Source organism: Dipodomys spectabilis, unplaced genomic scaffold (genome assembly GCF_019054845.1).
Source record: "Dipodomys spectabilis isolate Male_0828 unplaced genomic scaffold, ASM1905484v1 ptg000003l, whole genome shotgun sequence".
In the NCBI taxonomy this organism is placed as follows: domain Eukaryota; kingdom Metazoa; phylum Chordata; class Mammalia; order Rodentia; family Heteromyidae; genus Dipodomys; species Dipodomys spectabilis.
Window position 1 is genome coordinate 2,094,298 of NW_024870680.1, and position 20,213 is coordinate 2,114,510.

At 39.9% G+C, this 20,213-nt stretch overlaps 1 protein-coding gene across 1 annotated transcript in view; it reads left to right on the forward strand.

Annotated features, from left to right (window-relative positions):
- Positions 1–10,129: 10,129 nt before the first annotated feature.
- Rab38 (RAB38, member RAS oncogene family) overlaps positions 10,130–20,213 on the forward strand; it is a 90,949-nt gene continuing 80,865 nt past the window's right edge. Inside the window, exon 1 of the mRNA XM_042688981.1 lies at positions 10,130–10,378. Within this exon, the coding sequence (XP_042544915.1) occupies positions 10,177–10,378 (202 nt within the window). The 5' untranslated portion in view covers positions 10,130–10,176. The remainder of the gene's footprint in view (positions 10,379–20,213) is intronic.

A 20,213-nucleotide genomic window follows, 5' to 3' on the forward strand; every position in this document is an offset into this window, starting at 1 on the left:
GGAACTTGCTAGGTGCCAATGGCTCATACCTGTAATCCTAGCTACTCAGATGACTAAGATCTGGAGGATCAAGTTTCAAAGCCAGCTCAGGAAAAAATCAATGAGATTTATCTCCAAAATAACTAACAAAAGGCTGGGTTGGAAGTTTGTATGGCTGGAGTAGAATGCCAGCTGAGCACACAAGCTGAACATGTACTTGGTCCTGAGTTCAAATTCTGCTACCACCATCACCATTTCCAAAAGAGCAGCTGAGGTTACAGATGCCAAAATGAATGGGCATGGCACTGTAGAGAAGAATTAGCAAATCAGTATCAAAATGGGAAAATGGGTCAAAGAGAAAAGGAAGCAGAGATGACATTAAGGACTGCATCGTGGTGACCTGGGTGAGAGTTTTAGTCCACGTGGAGTCTATGGAAATGACTGCTGTGAGTGCCTGCAGAGCCAACTTAGAAGAACATGTCAGTCACCCCAGGACAACTTCAAGACTTGGTTGAACTGGTTCTGGAGCTTTAGTGTGATTATGCCACCCTTGAACTGGGGCATTGGTTTCTTTGGTAGACAAAACTTTGCAGCATTGATAGGATCAGGATAACAAAAGTTGGCTGGAAAAATACTGAAAGCTAAAGCTGCATGCCTAGTGCTAAGACATAGGCTCCCGTTTTAATTATGTATTGAACATCAAGGCCTGGAAGTGAGGATGCTAGGATTGCTGTTCAGGACCTATTCTGCACAACTACTTTTTTCTCTTTTATAAGTTAATAAAGTTTCTTTTTTAATATGTATTTTGTATTGTAAAGATACTGTACAAAGGTAGTTACATGAGCAAGGTAATGAGTCCATTTCCTATGGAACATTGTCACACTCTCCTTTATTTTTCCCCTGCCATCCCTTTCCTCCCCATCTCCCCAACTCCTCTTTTCCCTCTCCCACCACCCCCTGCAAAGATGTAAAGTTCATTTTCAACATAGTGTCTTGTACATCTCATTGGTACAATGGGTAAACCTGTATCCTTATTTCAGCATTTTGTTATTTCCCTTCCCCTCCCCAAATTAGAAAAATGTATATACAAGATGCAGGACACTGAAATCAATAAAGTTTCTTGTATAAACAAAATAGAAAAGATAGAAAGCAAGAAAAATATAATTAAAAGACATTAGTTTCACTATCCAGGAATAAACATGAATAACATATTGTTCTATATTGTTCTATAAACATGAATAACATATTGTTCATGTGTTTATAAATATATATTAGGAATTATAGTTTATGATATGACTCTTCTCAATTGTAATGAGAATTGTAATGAAAATTATTGTGAATATCTTTCTACTTTTCTTTCTTCTTTTTTTTTTTTTACTGGTCCTGGGCTTGAACTCAGAGCCTGTGCACTGTTTTTAATCTGTTTTGCTCAAGGCTAGCACTCTACCACTTGAGTCAAAACTTCACTTCCAGCTTTCATCACAATTAACTCCATAGACTTTCCTTCCTTGGATGGCTTTGAAACATTATTCTCACATCTCAGCCTCCTGAGTGGCTAGGATTACAGGTATAAGCACTGGCACCCAATAATGATCTAATCTTTCCTTCCTTCCTTCCTTCCTTCTTACCTTCCTTCCTTCCTTCCTTCCTTCCAATTTCTTTCCTTCTCTTTCTTTTTTCTTCCTTCTTGCTTTCCTTTCTATATTTCTTTCTCCCTTTCTCTCTTCCTTTGTTCCTCCCACATTCCTTCCTTCCTTTCTTCCTTTCTTTCTGTCTTCCTTCCTTCCTTCCTTTTTTCTTTCTTTCTTTCTTTCTTTCTTTCTTTCTTTCTTTCTTTCTTTCTTTCTTTCTTTCTTTCTTTCTTTCTTTCTTTCTTTCTCTTTCTTTCTTTCTTTCTTTCTTTCCTTTTCCAGTACTAACGCTTAAATTACAGACCACCTGCTTTCATTTAGTTTTTACAAACAAGGTTAATGGTGCTGTACCAATTTAGCCACACCCCTACTTCCAGTTTTTTGTCTGATATATAGATATATATATTCATATATATATTGCCTTCTCCTCAATTTCATCCTTCTCAATTGGTTATTTTATTATAAAATATCTGTAAACTTGAAAAGTACAAATAGTGTCTTATTTATTGCTTAGTTTTCATAGCTTTAGTATCAGTAAAATATATTTCATATTATTATTTTCTGTTTCTTATGTGGCCAATTGTCTATTTATATCCTTGTTCTTTAACTTGTGAAGGTGTTTAAAAATAATTCAGCAAAATTTTTTGCTAAATAGACACTGTTTAAATATTCTTATTTGGTCTATCTTAAATGTCAAAACACTTTCCTTATCTTCCTGTTCTATATAATGTATACATATGCACACACCTACACATTATTTAAATATTTTTCCTTTTGTGTTTCCTGCCTTTTATTTAATGATTAAAATAGCATTGAATAGCATGAGTAAATAGTTAAGTTGAATAACATTGAATAAGTATCTTAATAACACTGAATAAGGCTCCTCTTTTGTTCTTAGTGGAGAAGCACTCAGGAACTCATCTGAGATAGAGTCAGAGGGCGCAGATGAGGGGAAGTGGGCAATGAGATGGAGGAGTCAAGTGTAACTGAGTTTCCAGGCGTGGTAGACTGCATTAAGAACCCCAAAACCAGGAATACAGGAAAAGGAAGAAGTCTGTCTGAGTAGATAATAGATTCAGTTTTGCCCATGCTACTGTTGCAATGCTTGGCAGACAACCTAGTAGAAATATCCAACAGGAAGTTTGTAATCAGGGTATGGAATGTAGGAGTAATGTTGAAATTTTAAATACAAATATAAAAATCATCAGAAGACATTTATTAATTTAACAACATTTTCATGTTAATGCAAATTTGAATTCAGGCATTATGTAAGCACTTGTTATTGAATTATTTCACTTAGTGTCTTCATCAAATTCATGAGCTAGGAGCCATTAATATTCTCATTTTATATAATCAGGGACAAGCTCACAGGAGTTAAATTACTTTATTAATTTCTCACAGTTGGATAGTGGTAGAACCTGAATGAGAATTTAATCTTTATCCTCATCTTCTATATTGCCACAGGAGTGGAGGAATGCAAGAAGAAAGTCAAGGTTCTATGGATGGAAAATAGCAAAATAATAGCCAGAAAGGAGAGAATGTTGTCAGTAAAGGGGACTGGAAAAGCCTTTATAGAGTAGGTAGAGGCCCATGTATGTACCTGCTAATACTCTTAAGCACTATGAATGTATTTTGGTGGTAGAGGCTTATATCTTACACATATGAAATCTGTCTTTTGACCCCAATCCTATAAACACCATTTTGCTTTTTTGTTGTGTGTGTGTGTGTGTGTGTGTGTGTGTGTGTGTGTGTTTGCCAGACCTGGCGTTCCAACTCAGGGCCTGGACACTGTCCTTGAGCTTCTTTGGTTCAATGCTAGTGCTCTACCACTTGAGCCACAGACACCACTTCCAGCTTTTTCTACTTAGGTGGTACTGAGGAATCAAACCCAGGACTTCACGCATTCTAGCAAGTGCTCTGCTATTAAGCCACATTCCTAGCCTGAACACCTATTATTATGCTTTGGGTATGAATATCTTGATTGGTGCTTTAATGGTCTGTCAATTTTCTTGCCTCGTTTTATCTCAGATTGTGTGTCATTATCACCTGTCTAGCCCAGGGTCCCCTTAACTGAAGAACATCAGTATTCCACTATTGCTGCTTTCTCTGAGGACAGCTCCTTGGTACATGCCTGCTATGTACAACATTTTAGATTATTATTTATTTTTATTTTTTTGGGGGGGGTCCGGTCATGGGGCCTGAACTGGGGGCCTGAACTCTGGGCCTGGGAGCTGTCCCTCAGCTCTTCAGCTCAAGGCTACTGCTCTACCACTTGAGCCACAGCGCCACTTCCGGCTTTTTTCTTTTTGCTTATGTGGTGCTGAGGAATCGAACCCAGGGCCTCAGGCATGCAAGGCAAGCACTCTACCACTGAGCCACCTTCCCAGACCCAGGCATTTTAGATTATTGCCCAAATGAAAAGCATGCCCTTTTTACTTATGCTAAGGCTTTGCTTGAGTTACTTAGTGAGTATGAGATGGATCCTTTTTTTAAAAAATCATTCTAAAACAGGACTTTATAAGATAGAAAGAGAACTAATCCTTTTCTATTATAGCCTGAATATCTCATACTGTAGTGGAAATAGATCTTGAGTCAAAATCTGGATGTGGATTTTATCATCTGCTAAAGGAGTTTGATATACACAAAATGTATAGACGTAGGTATTATGGATGTCAATTCTCTTTTTATGCCACTTTCTACCTGTGATTCTGAGAAAATTATTTAAATTTACTGAGCACTATTTTGCTCATAATAAAGAGGAGATGTTGCTACAGGGTAGCTCTGAGGATCAAGGGTACCCAGTACAGAAGAGTTTGAAATTCTATTATATACAGAATCCTTTTGCTCCGAGTTCTTAGCAGCTTATCTTTTGGCTATTCTATAGCTAATTTCCACACATTTATGTTTGGTGGGCCAGGAGGAAAATGAGTTCCAACTTGGCCATATCTGTCCAGAGAAAATTTAATTAATAAAACAGCATAATTCTAGCTGGCAATAAATCTATTACTGAAACAGTTGCAAGTACCATCTGGTTATAGTGGTATACTGTATATTAGCAAAGAGTTAAGAAAAATATTGCCAGTACTCAGTTTCTGATGAGAATCATTAAAGACTCTATTATAATCTTTCTGGGGTATAAGAAATCCAATACCAAAATTCCCACAGAATGAAATGTTTTTATTTCAAGCACTTCCCACCCCAAATCCATCTTGATCTCTCTCTAAATAATTCACCAGTTGCTTCTCACTTCCAGACAACGGCTGCATTCCTAAAGAAACACTGGATCCAACTCTTGCTACAAGTTACCACAAGTTTCAGACAAGCCTCGTGGAAAATAAGGAAATAAAGACAACAGAGAAACAAGTTGCAGACTCAACTTGGCAGGGCTATTTACTAAAAGAGTGATTTAGGAGATTTTTCAAATGCCACTGTTACATTTAGATCTCATTTGAGATCTCTAACCTGCTTCCAGAAGAAATGTTCTTTAGGACAGTCTGATTTGCTCCTGTTCTTGAATGTAATTATTAATAATGCCCCTTTCACTCTCAAGAGATTCAGTTTAGATGATAAATTATGCAGTCATCCCTTAACAACCCTATTGCAGGGGAAGGGGCCATGTCTTTTTGGATATATTCTTTGTGTCAATCTAAGAAAAATTAGTTTACCTTTCCTACAACAAAGCCTTTGGGACCCTATCTTGCAGTCCTTTAAGTATTTCTTTGATGCAATAATTAACAGCTCACATAAGCTAATGAGTAACTCCCTGTAGCTCTCTTAATAGCAGAGCAAATAAAATAACTTTCAGGAGCTCACCTAACTCAGTAGTCTTGGGAGGGAAGCACAAGGGATTATACTTTCAAGTTGCTATTTGGGAAGCAATTTCTAATCATTTAAATTAGGTTTTCCACTTAATAAGTGCAAGATTGCGTCCCCTCCTTGGGCAGCAAGAAAATGGAGATGTAGAGAACTCTGACACTGTGCTTCTTTGGGATAGCATTTCAGGCTTGAATTCAAAGCCCTGCATGGCCTCACACACTTTGCACGGGCTTGAGGACAGGGTGTGCTGTGGGTTAGCAAAATGAGGGTAGTAACACCGTGAGGTGCTGGAAGGGCGCTGGTGGGACAAGGTTTTCAGGTGTACTATGGATCATGAAAGGATGAACAGTTTGTAGGTTCATGTAGGTTTCACTGAACTGCTAGTGCACCATGCTTGCCAAATGACTTCGATCTAAAGGATTTAAAAATACAAACTGAGAGTAATTTCTTCTCACTGGGAAGAATTACCATGAGACCAAAAAGAATGCCTCTGGAAACAAATTGCACATAATTCCTTACTAGCCAGGCTGCTTGCTCAAGTTGCTTGGCCACTGTCCCCTGCCTACAGAGGCAAGGAACCTGGAGTTTGAGGATTCTATCCATGGCTCTAACACCTAATTAGCTTTTTAATCTTGCATTCTTTTGTTTAAAGAGCCAGCTGTCCCCATTTTACAAGGTTTTGGTCCCAGAAATCCTGAATCTTGCCATGCCTGTCCTACACCATACATTTACACATCTGATGTTTTAATATGCTCTTGATCAGAGGGAAGACAAAAGAAGTCTGGGCGTGACTCAGCTTGCATTCAGCTTAGGAAAATAGGTGGAGGCCTGGGGGGAAGTTGGGGCCAGTGTAACATGGAGAGCCAGCTCAATGAACTTTTGGTCTGTCCCAAACTTCTGCCCCTCTCCTACACCATCAGCTCTTTGCCTAGAGCACACTTGGTTTTCAGATTCAGAACTTTACATCTGGTAAGGCATCTGTTTTGTCAGCATCCCTTCATTTTCCAGGTGCTAAGCATGATTTATGCATTTCTAATTCCTGAGTGCTCCTCCCTGTTTCACAAAGATACAGTGTTGGCCAATTCCTTGAGCAGATGACATATTTCTTACTTGTTAAATATCATCTGCCTGGAGTTCTCTGGGTGGGTGGAAAGCAATGAGTAAAACTTACCTAGGTAAGCTTAAAGCACAAATCAGTACATTTCTCAAATCTTCCTTTAGAAGATTAGAATCAAATTAGAATTAGAATCAAAGCCTCTTCATTTATCCTTGAGGAAGATAAGATAAAGTTTAAAAAGAAAAGACAACACTGCTAACAGAGTTTAAAACTTGTCCTTTGTTTCACATTCAGAGCTACCATTTATTCAGACCATGGGATTGATAATATAGGTAAGATATTATTTATACAAATATATTTATATATTTATTCCAGTCCTTTCAACAACTGGAAGATATAGATATTATTAGTCTCATTTTGCTGATGTAGCAATTAAAGCTCAGAGAAGCTATGGAATTTACCTAAGTCACAGTTGTGGGGTTTCCTATGGAGTTTGACATTTAGGGATTGTAATATCAGAAGAAGACCATGGCCATAGCCAGCCTTCCATTCCCTATTTCATACAAATATGAGTTTAGATTCATGTTCTGAGACTTCCTAGCTAGGTGTAGCCTTGGGAAGGACGCTCCTCATCTCACTTTCCTTATTTATAAAGTGAACAAAATGCCTTCCTTCTTAAAGCAATCAGAAGGATGAGCTCTAGCCCTGGTTTGTGAATACTTAATTTCCAAACCAAGGGATGGAACTATGTATCACAGATCCATCACACAGGAGCTACTATATGCATTGTTACTCAATTCCTTCAGCTTCCCTAAGTATTTCTCCTGTTCAGTGAGATTCTGTCTCATTGCTTGATCTAAAAGGTCAACCCCATACTGCCTTTCCATTTGCTCCTTCTTGCTTTATCTATACACAAGCCAGGTCAAGAATCTGGTCTGGACACGGTACAGAGCCATGTACATTATAAATACTTAATGTATATTGAGTAAGTGAATGAAAAAACATAGTCTTTGAACCTGAAAGACCTAGGTTTGAACTGTACATTTGCTTTATACACGTGTGTGTGTGTGTGTGTGTGTGTGTGTGTGTGTGTGTGTGTGTGTGTGTGTTCATACTGGGGCTTGAACTTAGGGCCTCATGCTCTGATTCAGCTTTATTTATACATTGCTAGTACTCTATCACTTTAGTCATGGCTCCAGGCTCAGCTTTTTGCTGGTTAATTGGAGATAAGAACCTCTTGGATTTGTCTATCTAGGTTAACTTCGAACTGTGATCCTCAGATCTCAGACCCCTGAGTAACTAGGATTATATGTATAAGTCACTGGTATCAGGTATGGTTTTTGTTTTAGCTACAGTAGTGGGATTTGAATTCAGAGTCTGTGCTTTCTAAAATTCAAAGCCTTGCGCTCTAGTACCTGAGGCATTCTGCCAGTTCATATTGCTAGTTCTTACTATCCATGGGGGTACTACTTATAAAGTCCTTAATCCTTGACTTTTTTATTTGTAAAGTATAAAGAACAAAAACTTGAAAGACTCTTTTCTTTTTTATGTGTGTGTGGGGAGAGGGGGCTTGAACTCAGGGCCTTGGTGCTATCCCTGGGCTTTGGTGATCAAGGCTAGCATACCACCACTTGAGCCACAGCTCCATATCCACCCTTTCTGATAATTAACTGGTGCTAAAAGTTTCACAGACTTTCTTGCCCAGGTTGGCTTTGAACCAAGATCTTCAGAACTTAGTTTTCTGAGTAGTTAGAATTACAGATGTGAGCCACCAGTGCTGAGCTTTGTTTAGAGTTTTTGGGATACGTGAGAAAGCTGGAAGTTGTGAATACCTTCATTAGTTTTTGCTGGAATGTCCTCTTTGTTAGACCATTAACACGTGAATAGGTGTGAAAGCATCAAAAGTGCCAGATGTTCACATACATACACATGTATGTATGTATGTATCTATCCATCTATCTATCAATATATATATATTATAGACATGTATATAGATATGTATATATGTCTGTACATCCACATAGAACATCCTACTGGGTTTTTTTTGTCGGTCGTGGGGCTTGAACTCTGGGCCTGGGCACTGTCCCTGCGCTGTTCAGCTCAAGGCAAGCACTCTACCGTTTGAGCCACAGCACCACTTCTGGTTTTCTGGTGGTGTACTGGAGATGAGTCTTATGGAGTTTCCTGCCCGGGCTGGCTTTGAACTGTGATCCTCAGATCTCAGCCTCTTGAGCAGCTAGGATTTCAGGTGTGAGCCACCGGGGCGCCCGGCTACATCCTGTTTGAAGAAACAAAAAGGAGAAAGATCTGGTGGAGAGTAATTAATATAGAAGTATATCATATCTATATGGAATAAGGAATCTCCTTGAAGGCTGTTAAATAATAAGAAATGGAGTGATAAGGAGACAGACCGATAGAAAAAAAATGGTTAAAATATGATATTTGCACTTGCAAAATACCATGGTAAAAAACACATTGCAATTAACATACCATTTTTTGAAAAATAACAAAGCCAGGAGCTGGTGGCCCATACCTGTAGCTTTAGCTATTCAAGCTTAAAGTGAAGGATTGAAATTTTGAGGGCAACCAGGGTAGAAAAGTACACAAGACTCTACCTCCAAAGTATCTAGAAAAAAAGCAGGAGGCATCGTTGAAGTGGTACAGTGTCAGCCTAGGAAGCAAGCAAACAGGGTAAGTTCAAATCTAATACAACCCCAACAAAACAGTGAATGAATGACAGGAGAGTGGGTAAGAGATGGATGAATGAAGAGGTTGAGTAAGTGTAACTATGGACCTAAACATGTACGGATGAAAATCGAAGAAGGAGACCAGTTGAAATTGTTTCAAGAAGAGAGAGTAATAGAGGGGAAGAAGTTGATGAAGAACATTATAATTACATTGGGAGAAATCAAAGTGAAGTTCCCTTGTACAATTATTGTATGCCATTAAAAAATCTTTACAAAAGGAAATTATAACACACGCGATGCTAAAAGATCAGATTTCAGTACATCCTTGTTTGGGAGCACAAATGGTCAGATTTTGAGCCTAAGATCACTCAAAAACTGGGTGTAGGGAGGCCCCTCAGTGAAGGCAGCACTGGAGAAAGGGGGCCTAGGGGGGACTGGATTTTGTGGTGTGGGGCCTCACTGGTCTACACATCTGTTGACATTCACTGACCAGTTATTCTTTCTATATTTCGGATTGTATTTCCTGCTGCCTCTTTAAAGCTGTCTTTTCGACAGCATGGCGTGGTGGTGGGGATGGTGATCCCAGAAGATAGGAGATCCTCTGGGCCTGTCACACAAGATAGGAGATCCTCTGGGCCTGTCCAAAATTTTCTGGCGTGAAAAATCACGTAACATAAATTCCACACGTGCAGCTTTGCAATGAATCCAAGGTGAGAAAATCTGCAAAGTGTGATACCGATATGTGTAGCAACAAGCAGTCAAGCACGATCACCTTCTCTTCCAGCCCCTCTCCCAGCGCTTCAGTCTCCACTCTGTTTCCCTACAGCGCACTGGGAAGGAGGCTTCACCCCGGGGAGGAGCCGGCCCCACGCCCCAAGCCCCGAGCCCCCGCCCCGCCCCGCCCCTCCTGATCCCTGCGCCCACACTCTCTAGGGCTTGGTCCTGAGCCGAGCCCGTCTGGCTGCGCGTCCCCAGCCCCGCACTGCTCTGCGGGCCGGCCGCCAGGATGCAGGCCCCGCACAAAGAGCACCTGTACAAGCTGTTGGTGATCGGTGACCTGGGCGTGGGTAAGACCAGCATCATCAAACGCTACGTACACCAGAACTTCTCCTCGCACTACCGGGCCACGATCGGCGTGGACTTCGCGCTGAAAGTGTTGCACTGGGACGCAGAGACCGTGGTGCGCCTGCAGCTCTGGGACATCGCAGGTGAGCGCCCCCGGAGCAGGGCGTGGGGGACCGGGCTCGGGATTCAGGTGGCCAGGGCGTTCCCCCCCACCTTTACCCCTCACCGGGACCCCCCCCCCCCATTCTCCCGCTTCAGAGACTTTCCTTGGTGGCTTGAAAACCTGTTTGCAAAGATGAAAACAAAAGTTTCCCAACTCCAGTAAAACCAAGTGGCGCGTTGGGGTTGGGGCTCTCAATTCACTCGCTGTGCTGGAGCGGGCGGCCACAGGGACCCAGAGGGAGCCGGGGCGGATTGCATTGGATTCTCTTAATTTGTTTTCTGTGCCCTGGGTCTCGCACACGCGCTCGGTGCCCAGCCACAAGGAGCAGCCGATAATCTCAGGTTAGCAGTACTTGGGCCGGTTACTGTGAAAAAAGCAAAGTATTTCAAAGCTCACTTGATTCTAAGTTTCACCAGCCTCTCTTCGGCTCTCCAATAAAGGAACTTGGAAATGCATTGCTTTTTATATGCAAATCAAGGACAAAGAACGTTGCCTCTCGTGGCCACCCCTATCAATTCAATGTCTTAACTCTCCATCTTCTCAATTTTTTAGGCTCTCCGTAGTCTATCAAAAGGGAATTTTGGTTTTGTTTTAAGACAACTTTTGGGTAAGAGTGGAGGACACCAATTAATTCGTGTGTGCCTGTACTGGGGCTTGGACACTGGCTCTTCCTCTCCCTTGGCTTTTCAGTTCAAGGCTGGTGCTTTATTCAATTCTACTCTCTATTTCTTGCTGGTTCATTGGAGATAAGACTCCCAGGGACTCTTACCTGCCATAGCTGGATTCAAAACGGTATCTCAGATCTCAGCCTCCTGAGTAGCTAGGATGACAGGTGTGAGCCACCACCAGCACTTGGTTAAGAATTATTTATTTGAACCTAAACATTTCATTGGTCTGAAAAATGAGATGCTTGTAATTTTTCCCATAGTTTTGTTAGCATCCATTAGTTGTCTGAGGGGGCTTCCCCTTGACATATTCTTTTTTTTTTTTTTTTCATCATTTCTGGCTTTTTTTTTTTTTGGTAGTTAAATGGAGATGAGAATCTCACAGACTTTCCTGCCAGAGCTGGCTTTATTTTTTTTTTTTTTTTTTTTTGTCGGTTGTGGGGCTTGAACTCTGGGCCTGGGCGCTGTCCCTCAGCTCTTCAGCTCAAGGCGAGCGCTCTACCACTTGAGCTACAGCGCCACTTTCCCTTGACATATTCTTAAATGCATACAATATACCTTGTACTCATCACTCCTCTTAATCTCCTTGTCTTCCTTCCCAAGCCAATCTCAACAAGCCCCATTGTTTCATTTTTACATGGATGTACAAAGCGAAACTTTAAAAAATAGTTTTTGAAATCAGAATTTGACTGAGGAGTTTGTATCAGGACTTAGGCAAAGTCAAAATGATGATGTTAAGTGTCTCCTTGAAGAACAAGTCCTGGGACTAAGGCTGTTTGCAACCAGAGCATGCCCAGACTCTTATTTCAGATGCTGGCTCTGCCACTCAGCAACCTGCCTGGTGGCTTTGGACAAGTTCCTTCAATTCAATTGCATTGTATTTCTACTAAACTGAAAGGAGTTGGGCAATGGCAGATTGGAAACCTTCCTGCTTCAAAGTTTGAAGGTTCTCAGATTGTCTGTGAAACATTTCAGATTCCTTCATCTCTTGCTATTTAATGGTCTGTAACACCAGGAAACCACTCCTGATAATTGCTGTACCTAAACTAGCCAATTCTTTTTTTTCTTTTTCTTTCTTTCTTTCTTTTTTTTTTTTTTTTAGAAAAGAGGTTCATTTCAACTGGTGCATTTGACTGGAAACATTTTATCATGACTTAAAGCGAGAACAAATGAGGAGAATTTTTGAAAGGGCATTTCTGGTCTGAGGACTTCAATGCCTCTTTAATTATGAGCTTCTAGGTCTTATGATAAAGCTCTTGGCACGTGGACAGATTCATGCATTTGAAGTCTTTGGCAGCGCCAGAGGTACACTGGTCATCAAAGGCCAGAAGATGTCAGTCCAGGTCTCACTGGGATTTCCACCTAAAAAAAATAAATCTACACTGAGTCTTTATAATGTGTTGATACAGGTTTTCGTATCTGAAAGCTTATGGCTACATAAAAATCTCCAGATCCTGGGCTTAGAAATAGCTACTGTTTAATTTTTGCTTCAAATTTAAGTGTTCTCAAGTACATTACACATCTGTAACATGTCACATGTAGTGTCCCCTTCTAAACAGGAGAGATAGAGGGAGATAGTGCGTTGGGCCCAGGGTTCAAGCATAGAAACCTGACAAATTGGGAGGCTGAGATGGGGAGTGTCATGGTTTGAGGCCAGAGTGGGCCTTGTGAAACTGCCATCTCAACCACTAAAAAGCTGGGAACAGCAGAGCCCACCCCTCAGCCCAGGTATGCAAAAAAAACATAAGCAAGAGAACTGTGGTCCAGGACAGCCCAGGCCAAAATTGAGACTACATTAGAAAAATAGTAAAAAATAAAAAAAAAGGGCTAAAGTTGTAGTTTAAGTGATAAAATCCCTGCCCGGCAACAGTAAAACCATGAATTCAAATAACAGTACTCCCCAAAAAAGATAAAGAAAAGAAAGATATGTGGTTATGAACTTAAATTCCAGAGTTGAACTGCCTCTGTTGGAATCCCACATAGTGATCTCGGCAAATTCCCTAAATCCTTTGTGTTTTGTTTTTGTTTTTTAATCTATAAGCAAGGAGGACGTTTTATTCCCCCCTTCCCAAATAAACGCTGAACAACTAAAATGATGCCAGCTAAAGGCTATCATGTCTCCCACAAAAGCTCTTGGAGTATTATTGTTGTATCTTTTCTTGAGCACGTGTGAATGCTAGGCAAGAGGAACATTATATGCCTGTAATGAGTCCTTTTAAACTGTAGTTACTTTGGCACACGTACTACCTGCGTCCTCAAGTAACCAGTTCCATTTTCAGCCTCACCTACTTTACATCATAAACCAGTCTATCTCCTAAGCTTTGACATTCTCCCTGAGCCATAGCGCTGGACTGAAGTTGGGTTGGAAGCTGTAGTCAGAAGTCTGTGTGAGTAAGTGACTGGGAGTTTGGCAAAGTGAGTTCTACAGATACAGTAATGTTTTCAGCTTTTCAATAGGGCAGTGTCTCACACATGCTCAGTGATAACCTAGCACTGGCAGCCGGAAGCTCAAGAATACTCTGAGCTGAGTTCAAGGCTGGAGAGTAGGCAGCCTCTGGGTGAGCACAGGCCAGGGTGGGAGAAAATGGTTGGACATACATGTTTCAAATTGCATAAAGGTCCTGTTGGTGATAAGTTCCTATGAAGTCCAAGCCAAAGCTCATCAGAGTCTGGTTGCTTATGTGTACCTCCAAGCTCCAACCTGTCTTTCCCCTTTGTGCTCAACTCCAGTGTTATCCAGTAAAAACAGGAAGTAAAGTGTAGTGGGCCTCCTTTTCAGAGGGTTTGGGCTGTCAGTAAGGTGGAGGTGGTTACTAGGGATGTGTGCCATTGAGGGACTCTTTCCTTGGTTAAATTCTTGGTGTGCAATGCTAAGTAGGACCCTATGTGACCAAATATTTCCATGTCACTTTATTTCTACTGTCACTTTGACTGTCTAGTATGATTCTGAAATTCCCCATTGTGGTCTGTACTATTTGAGGGAGAGCAGGTACCTTGGATCCCAGTGAGAAGGACATAGAGAAACAACTCTGTGTTCAGAAACTCTGGACAGAGTCAGAGAAATTGAGTAACTTTGCTCAAGGCTGCCCAGCTAATAGTGGAAGATCCGGATTTCACCCATTCTGTTTGACTTGGAAGTAAGCCATGGTCTTTTAAGTTCAGAAGCCTGTGATTGCTTGGTATATTCTTTAGTCTACAGAAAAGACCCTCTTCTCTTCTCTACTTGGCAGGGAATTTTGCCCTTTCCCTGATAATTCTAACTGGATTATTGGATTTGACTATGTCAAAACCGGAAAGACATGAATGAACACTTACTTTATAAATCTGATACTCGATTATGAGTCTTGGTAGGGTTTCCCTTTTAGATACAGGTTAATCAGGAAAAGAAAAAAAGCCAAAAAACTTTTACATTTGATACTGTTAATATGCTCCAAATTATTAACATCTTAATAAATAGCTTAAGCAGATTCTGAATTTAATAAATTATAGAAATTTAAAAATGTAGTTCATGACATTAGGCCAGTTACAAAACCTTGTGAACTCCACCTATAGAACTGCAATTGTTTTTTTCTCAGTGACATCACGTATTTATAAGATATCTCTTGCAGTTTCTATCAGCTTTAATATCATAGTCTCACTGTGCCTAGGGAGTAGGTGGTACATGGCAGTTCATTCCAGTTTCCTTACATGCCAGCCCAGTGCCAGGTATGAGCCTCTTGCCCATTGTGCCTTGGTTTCTTGCTTATATAGTGGGGTCACTAACAGAAGCTATCTTTTACATCTGGTTCCAGCATTAAATGAGCCAGGTGCTGGTGGCTCACATGTGTAATCCTGCCTATTCAAGTGGCTGAGATCTGAGGATCACAATTAGAAGCTAGCTGGGTCAGACAAATTCAAGAGCTTCTTATCTCCAATTAACCTGTAGTCAAGAATTCAATCCTTATCCTATAAAATTTAGAAAAGTGAAGGAAAGGATGGGTAAGAATGTTGAAAGGTTGATTAAGTTGCATTGTATTCATAAAATGTTTATTAAATAGCAACTCCTTTTATACAATGACTTAAAGATAATAATAATAATAATAAAAGAAAAGCTATTATCTCTTTTTTTTTTAATTTTATTTTACTTTATTTGAGAACATACTGTACAGAAGGGTTACAATTACATGGGCAGGATAATGCATACATTTCTTACCAAGCATTGCAGCCTCCTCCTTTGTTTACCCTTCACCTCCCTTCCCAGCCTCCCCCCTCTCCCCCACCCAATCATACCCCCCCTCCCCCCCCCACACCGACATTGTGAAGCTGGTTTTGACATGACATTTTGTACTTCTCATTGTTGCAACAGGTCCACCTGAATCCTTAAACGACTTGTTTGTCCCCATCTCCTTCACATGTTATACTGACATCAAATATAGTGAAAGCGGGGGTTACACTGTGGGGAAGGGACATACAAAGCAACAAAGAAATAATCTTATAAATGCGTTAGAAACACATGCATGAAAGAAACAAAAACATTAAAATACATATTTAAGGGTTCGTTTTCCTAACATCACATTCTCTGACCTTTTCCGCTTGACTCATACCTATACTAGATATTGCAAATAAGGGAAACCATGGGACCTATGTTTCTTTGGGCCTGGCTTACTTCACTTAATATAATTTTTTCCAAGCCTTTCCATTTCCTAACAAATGGGGAAATGTCATTCTTTCTGATGGAGGCATAGAATTCCATTGTGTATATATACCACGTTTTCTTGATCCATTCATCTACTGAGGGGCATCTGGGTTGGTTCCATATCTTAGCTATGGTAAATAATGCTGCAATAAACATAGTTGTGCTGGTAGCTTTAGTGTGGTCTTTTTTGTAAACATTAGGGTAAATGCCCAAAAGTGGGATTGCTGGGTCATAGGGGAGTTCTATGTAAAGTCTTTTGAGGAACCTCCATACTGCTTTCCAAAGTGGTTGAACAAGTTTACATTCCCACCAACAATGAAGTAAGGTTCCTTTCTGTCCACATCCCCTCCAGCATCTGTTGTTATTAGAGTTCTTGATTATAGCCATTCTAACTGTTTTTTTGTTTAAAAAAAACAAAAAAATTCAAAGCAGTACAAAGCTGGAAGTGAAGTTCTGGCTCAAAAGATAAAGTACTTGCTTTGAGTGAAAAAGCCAAGCAAAAGCTTGAGGCCCAGAATGCAAGCCCCAGTACTGGCACATGCACACGCGCACACACACGCACACACACACACACACACACATACATATGCATGAATGCACACATGCACACATACATGCACACAGGCATTAAATGTGTTCTTTCATGGAAAGTTATATCTGATACATAATAAATGCTGAAAGACTAGTCTCTTGTTAGCTATTACGCTTGTTTAAATTGTTGTCATTATTGTGGCTATTCTAAACTACTCCAATACTTATATTCCTTCTTAATCTTTCCAGTGTCACTGAGGAGGTAGAGAAGACTATGTTAAACCTATATTAGATAAGATCAAGAATCAGAACAGTAAGGGAGTTGTATAGGTTCACAATTGGCAAAGAAATTTAGAAACAGTATACCTTTATATATCTACCTGCCTGCCTGCCTGCCTGTCTGTCTGCCTATCTATCTATCTATCTATCTATCTGTCTATCTATCTACTATCTATCTATCTATCTATGAGATGATCAAACTTATTATTAGTCATTGAATATCTATTCCTAAATTTAAAAAAAATAGATTTAAAAACAAATTTAAAAATAAAAATTAGAAACTAAAAATTAAATTTAATTAAAATTAGAAACTACAAAATAAATACACTTGCAGATAATTTTGATAGTCCTTTACCATATGAAAAATTCCCTGTTGTGCCCAACTAAATACTGGATACATTTAACAAGTTATGATCTATAAGAATTTCCATTGCAGGACACACATATATCTGTTTCCTCATTTCTCCCATGTGGCAAGGAATCACAGGGGTATGTGTCTCATAGGCAGAGAGTACATGGGTGAATGCCACCCAGTGCCCATCAGGAGTCCTTACCAGCTAGCTGAGTCTTCACAGAAGAGGCTGTGACAGTCATTTGGACCGCAGTGCTAGACAGTTTTACTCTATGCCAGGTGCTTTCAAACTATGAAATTTACTGAGAAGGGTTTGGACTTTACTGTGCGTATCACTCAAAAATCTCAAATTTGTTTCATAGGAGGAGAATTGAATGTCAAAGTAATAGATGGCAAAATGCAGAAAAGCTAGCTTCAGCAATTCAGTATATTAAATTTAAAAAAATTATGGTTAAGTCCTGGCTCTTCTCTACTGGCAGCTGATTGCTCTGTTTCTAGCCTGGGTAATTATGGATTCTCTAATTGCCATGTGGAATGGCATGGTATGTGTACAGTGAAAAAAAATGGTGAATTTTCAAAGTTAGGCAAGACTTCAAGGTCTTTTGCAGGGAAGTTGTTGGGGTTTGCATCTCTCACAAATGTGTGAGCAATGGGTGTGTGGGACATTCCTATCCTCTAGGACTAGTTGTGACAGGAAAGTAAGTGGAGGTTCACCAAGGAATGTTATGTCATTTGAGAGAAAGAGGATTGGAGAAACTGGTTCTCACTTCTGTGGTTGGTTTCTTCAATAAATTAATGCCTCGTATATGTTAGCTTCCATGCTGGGAAAGAGGAAAAAAAGGACAAATCACTGGATAAGACTTTATTCTTGACCTCATGAAGTTCACTTTTAGTGGGAATGCTGACATAAAAGTAAATCATCTGTAATAGTGAGGCATATGTATTTATGTAGGTAACTTCAAAACAGTCCTGTGATGCAAATAGGGTCTTGTCTATACCACATCCTTCCACTATGTGAGACCAAACCAGGGGAGATGAACAAAGCCAGAGTTAATATATCTTGTGCTTGTACCTACCTCCCTGGGTCTTAACAAAGCTAGTTGCTGAAAGTAGTTTAAACCTTATTCAAGTGATCCAAAAGCTGTGCCTCTCAGCTTGATTTTTCAACTTACAACTTACTTAAAAATCCATTTTCCCATTGGTCACACACTTTTTTTCCCCCAAAATATATTTTTATTATCTTTTAGTAGTTGTATACAAGGTTGCTGTTCAACAAAGCTGTATATGAATACAATGCATCTTGATCAATATCACCCATACATTTCCCCCCATCCCTCCCAACCCCCAAATTTTCTTAATTTTGTAGGATATGCATTGAATTTTATGTTTGTATTCTGCCCCATTTTTCTCTTCATCCATCTACCATCTTTCCCTTGACTTCTCTACCCACTGTTCATGTACCTTTTTCCTGGTATTTGTTTTGTTGGGCTGGGTCATACTTCTTTACAATACTTTTACAGAAAAGTGATTCAGTAAAAGTAGTTTGATGCTAAGTAGTCACTGGTATTGATATCAGAGTGATTGCTCATCTGATAAATTTTTGAGAATAGTTGTCTTGAAGTAAGCTCACAGCCTTTTCTTTTCCTCTCCTCATAATTCTCTTTGAAGGATCCTTCAGAGTCGTCAAGCCACTGAGAGCCCTTTATATTTATTTCACTCTATGAGATGGATGTTTCCAGAGGGAAATGGTGGAAGTGACAGATATTCCATCAAAGGAAGATCTTTATCTCTAAATTCATATTCTAGAGTATTCTCTTTCTGCATGGTAGAATCAAGTCTAAACTTCTATCCTGAGCTTTCAAATTACTGTTTCAATGTTTTTCAGGTATGTGGAATGTATTAAGAGAATCTATGATCTTAAATTACTCCTGGAAAATAAACTCGAGTGTTAATTTTTGCTATTTTCCTCTTCCTTTAACTATCTACTACTAGAGTATGAATCAGATCCTATTCTTTCTTTAATGATCATGCCTTCCTCACAACTCATACAAGCCATCACATACATCACTACACTTCTGGCCCTGGGCTTTTTTGCTTAAGGTTGGTGCTCTATCATTTGATCCTTTGGATCTCAGCTTCCTGAGTAGCTAGGATTATAGGCTTGAGCCAACAACACCCAAATTAATAATATTTTCAATAGCTGTGGTTCTGGGTATAATAGTCTCCATAATTTGGAGTGAATTATAATTTATTTAGTGGTGAGATAGAAGATCTGTATATTCTTTGTAATTATTGGATATATTCTAGAGTACTATCTTCCTAAAATGTGATTGTATACAGTTAAAAACCTTAAGGACTTGTCAAAACCACACCAGTCACTTTGGAGACAAAAAAGCTGGAATCTCAGCTGGAGGGAGCAGGGAGCATTGGTTCCTCAACCCCATAGAACCTGTGAATGATAGAACTAGAACTAGGACTAGGACTCAGGTTTCCCTGTTTCTGTGTGTGTGTGTGTGTGTGTGTGTGTGTGTGTGTGTGTGTGTGTGTTACTAGGGAGTTTAGAAGAATTTTTTTGGGGGGAGGTCCGGTCGTAGGGCCTGAACTCTGGGCCAGAGTGGTGTCCCTCAGCTCTTCAGCTCAAGGCTAGCGCTCTACCACTTGAGCCACAGCGCCACTTCCGGCTTTTTTTCTTTTTTGCTTATATGGTGCTGAGGAATCGAACCCAGGGCCTCGTGCATGCAAGGCAAGTGCTCGACCACTGAGCCACCTTCCCAGCCCAGTTTAGAAGAATTTAAAACTTGCTATTAACACCAGGTGTTTGGTGTCAAACACTGAAATCAGCCCTGTAGAAATTCGCATCATGGAGAAGACAGAATGATGCCTCATTGTGGACAGCCAAAATTATTCAAATGTAGACAACTTGTAACATTTCTAATAATATTTCTGCCCTTTGTCCATGATGAATCTTTGATTATATTTGAACTTATTGGTGTTCCTTTTATAGGACCTGTATCAATTGCTTCTATGTCTTCTCTTTTTGTTTGTTTTTACTTTTTTTCCTACCTGATTGTGTCTCCTGCCACATATCTGAATCCACCCTAATATTTAAGACTCATCTAAATATAGCAGCTCTTTTATAAGACTTCCCTAATTTTCCTTATCACTAGTAACTTCTAGCTTCCTTGAGTCCTGGACACTTTTCTTTACCTCCTGTAGCACTGCTTAAACTAAGCTTTGCATAGAATTATTCTATACCTATGTAAATACTCTTCACAACTTTTTTGTCTCTCATGGGTCTTGGACTCTGGGCCTG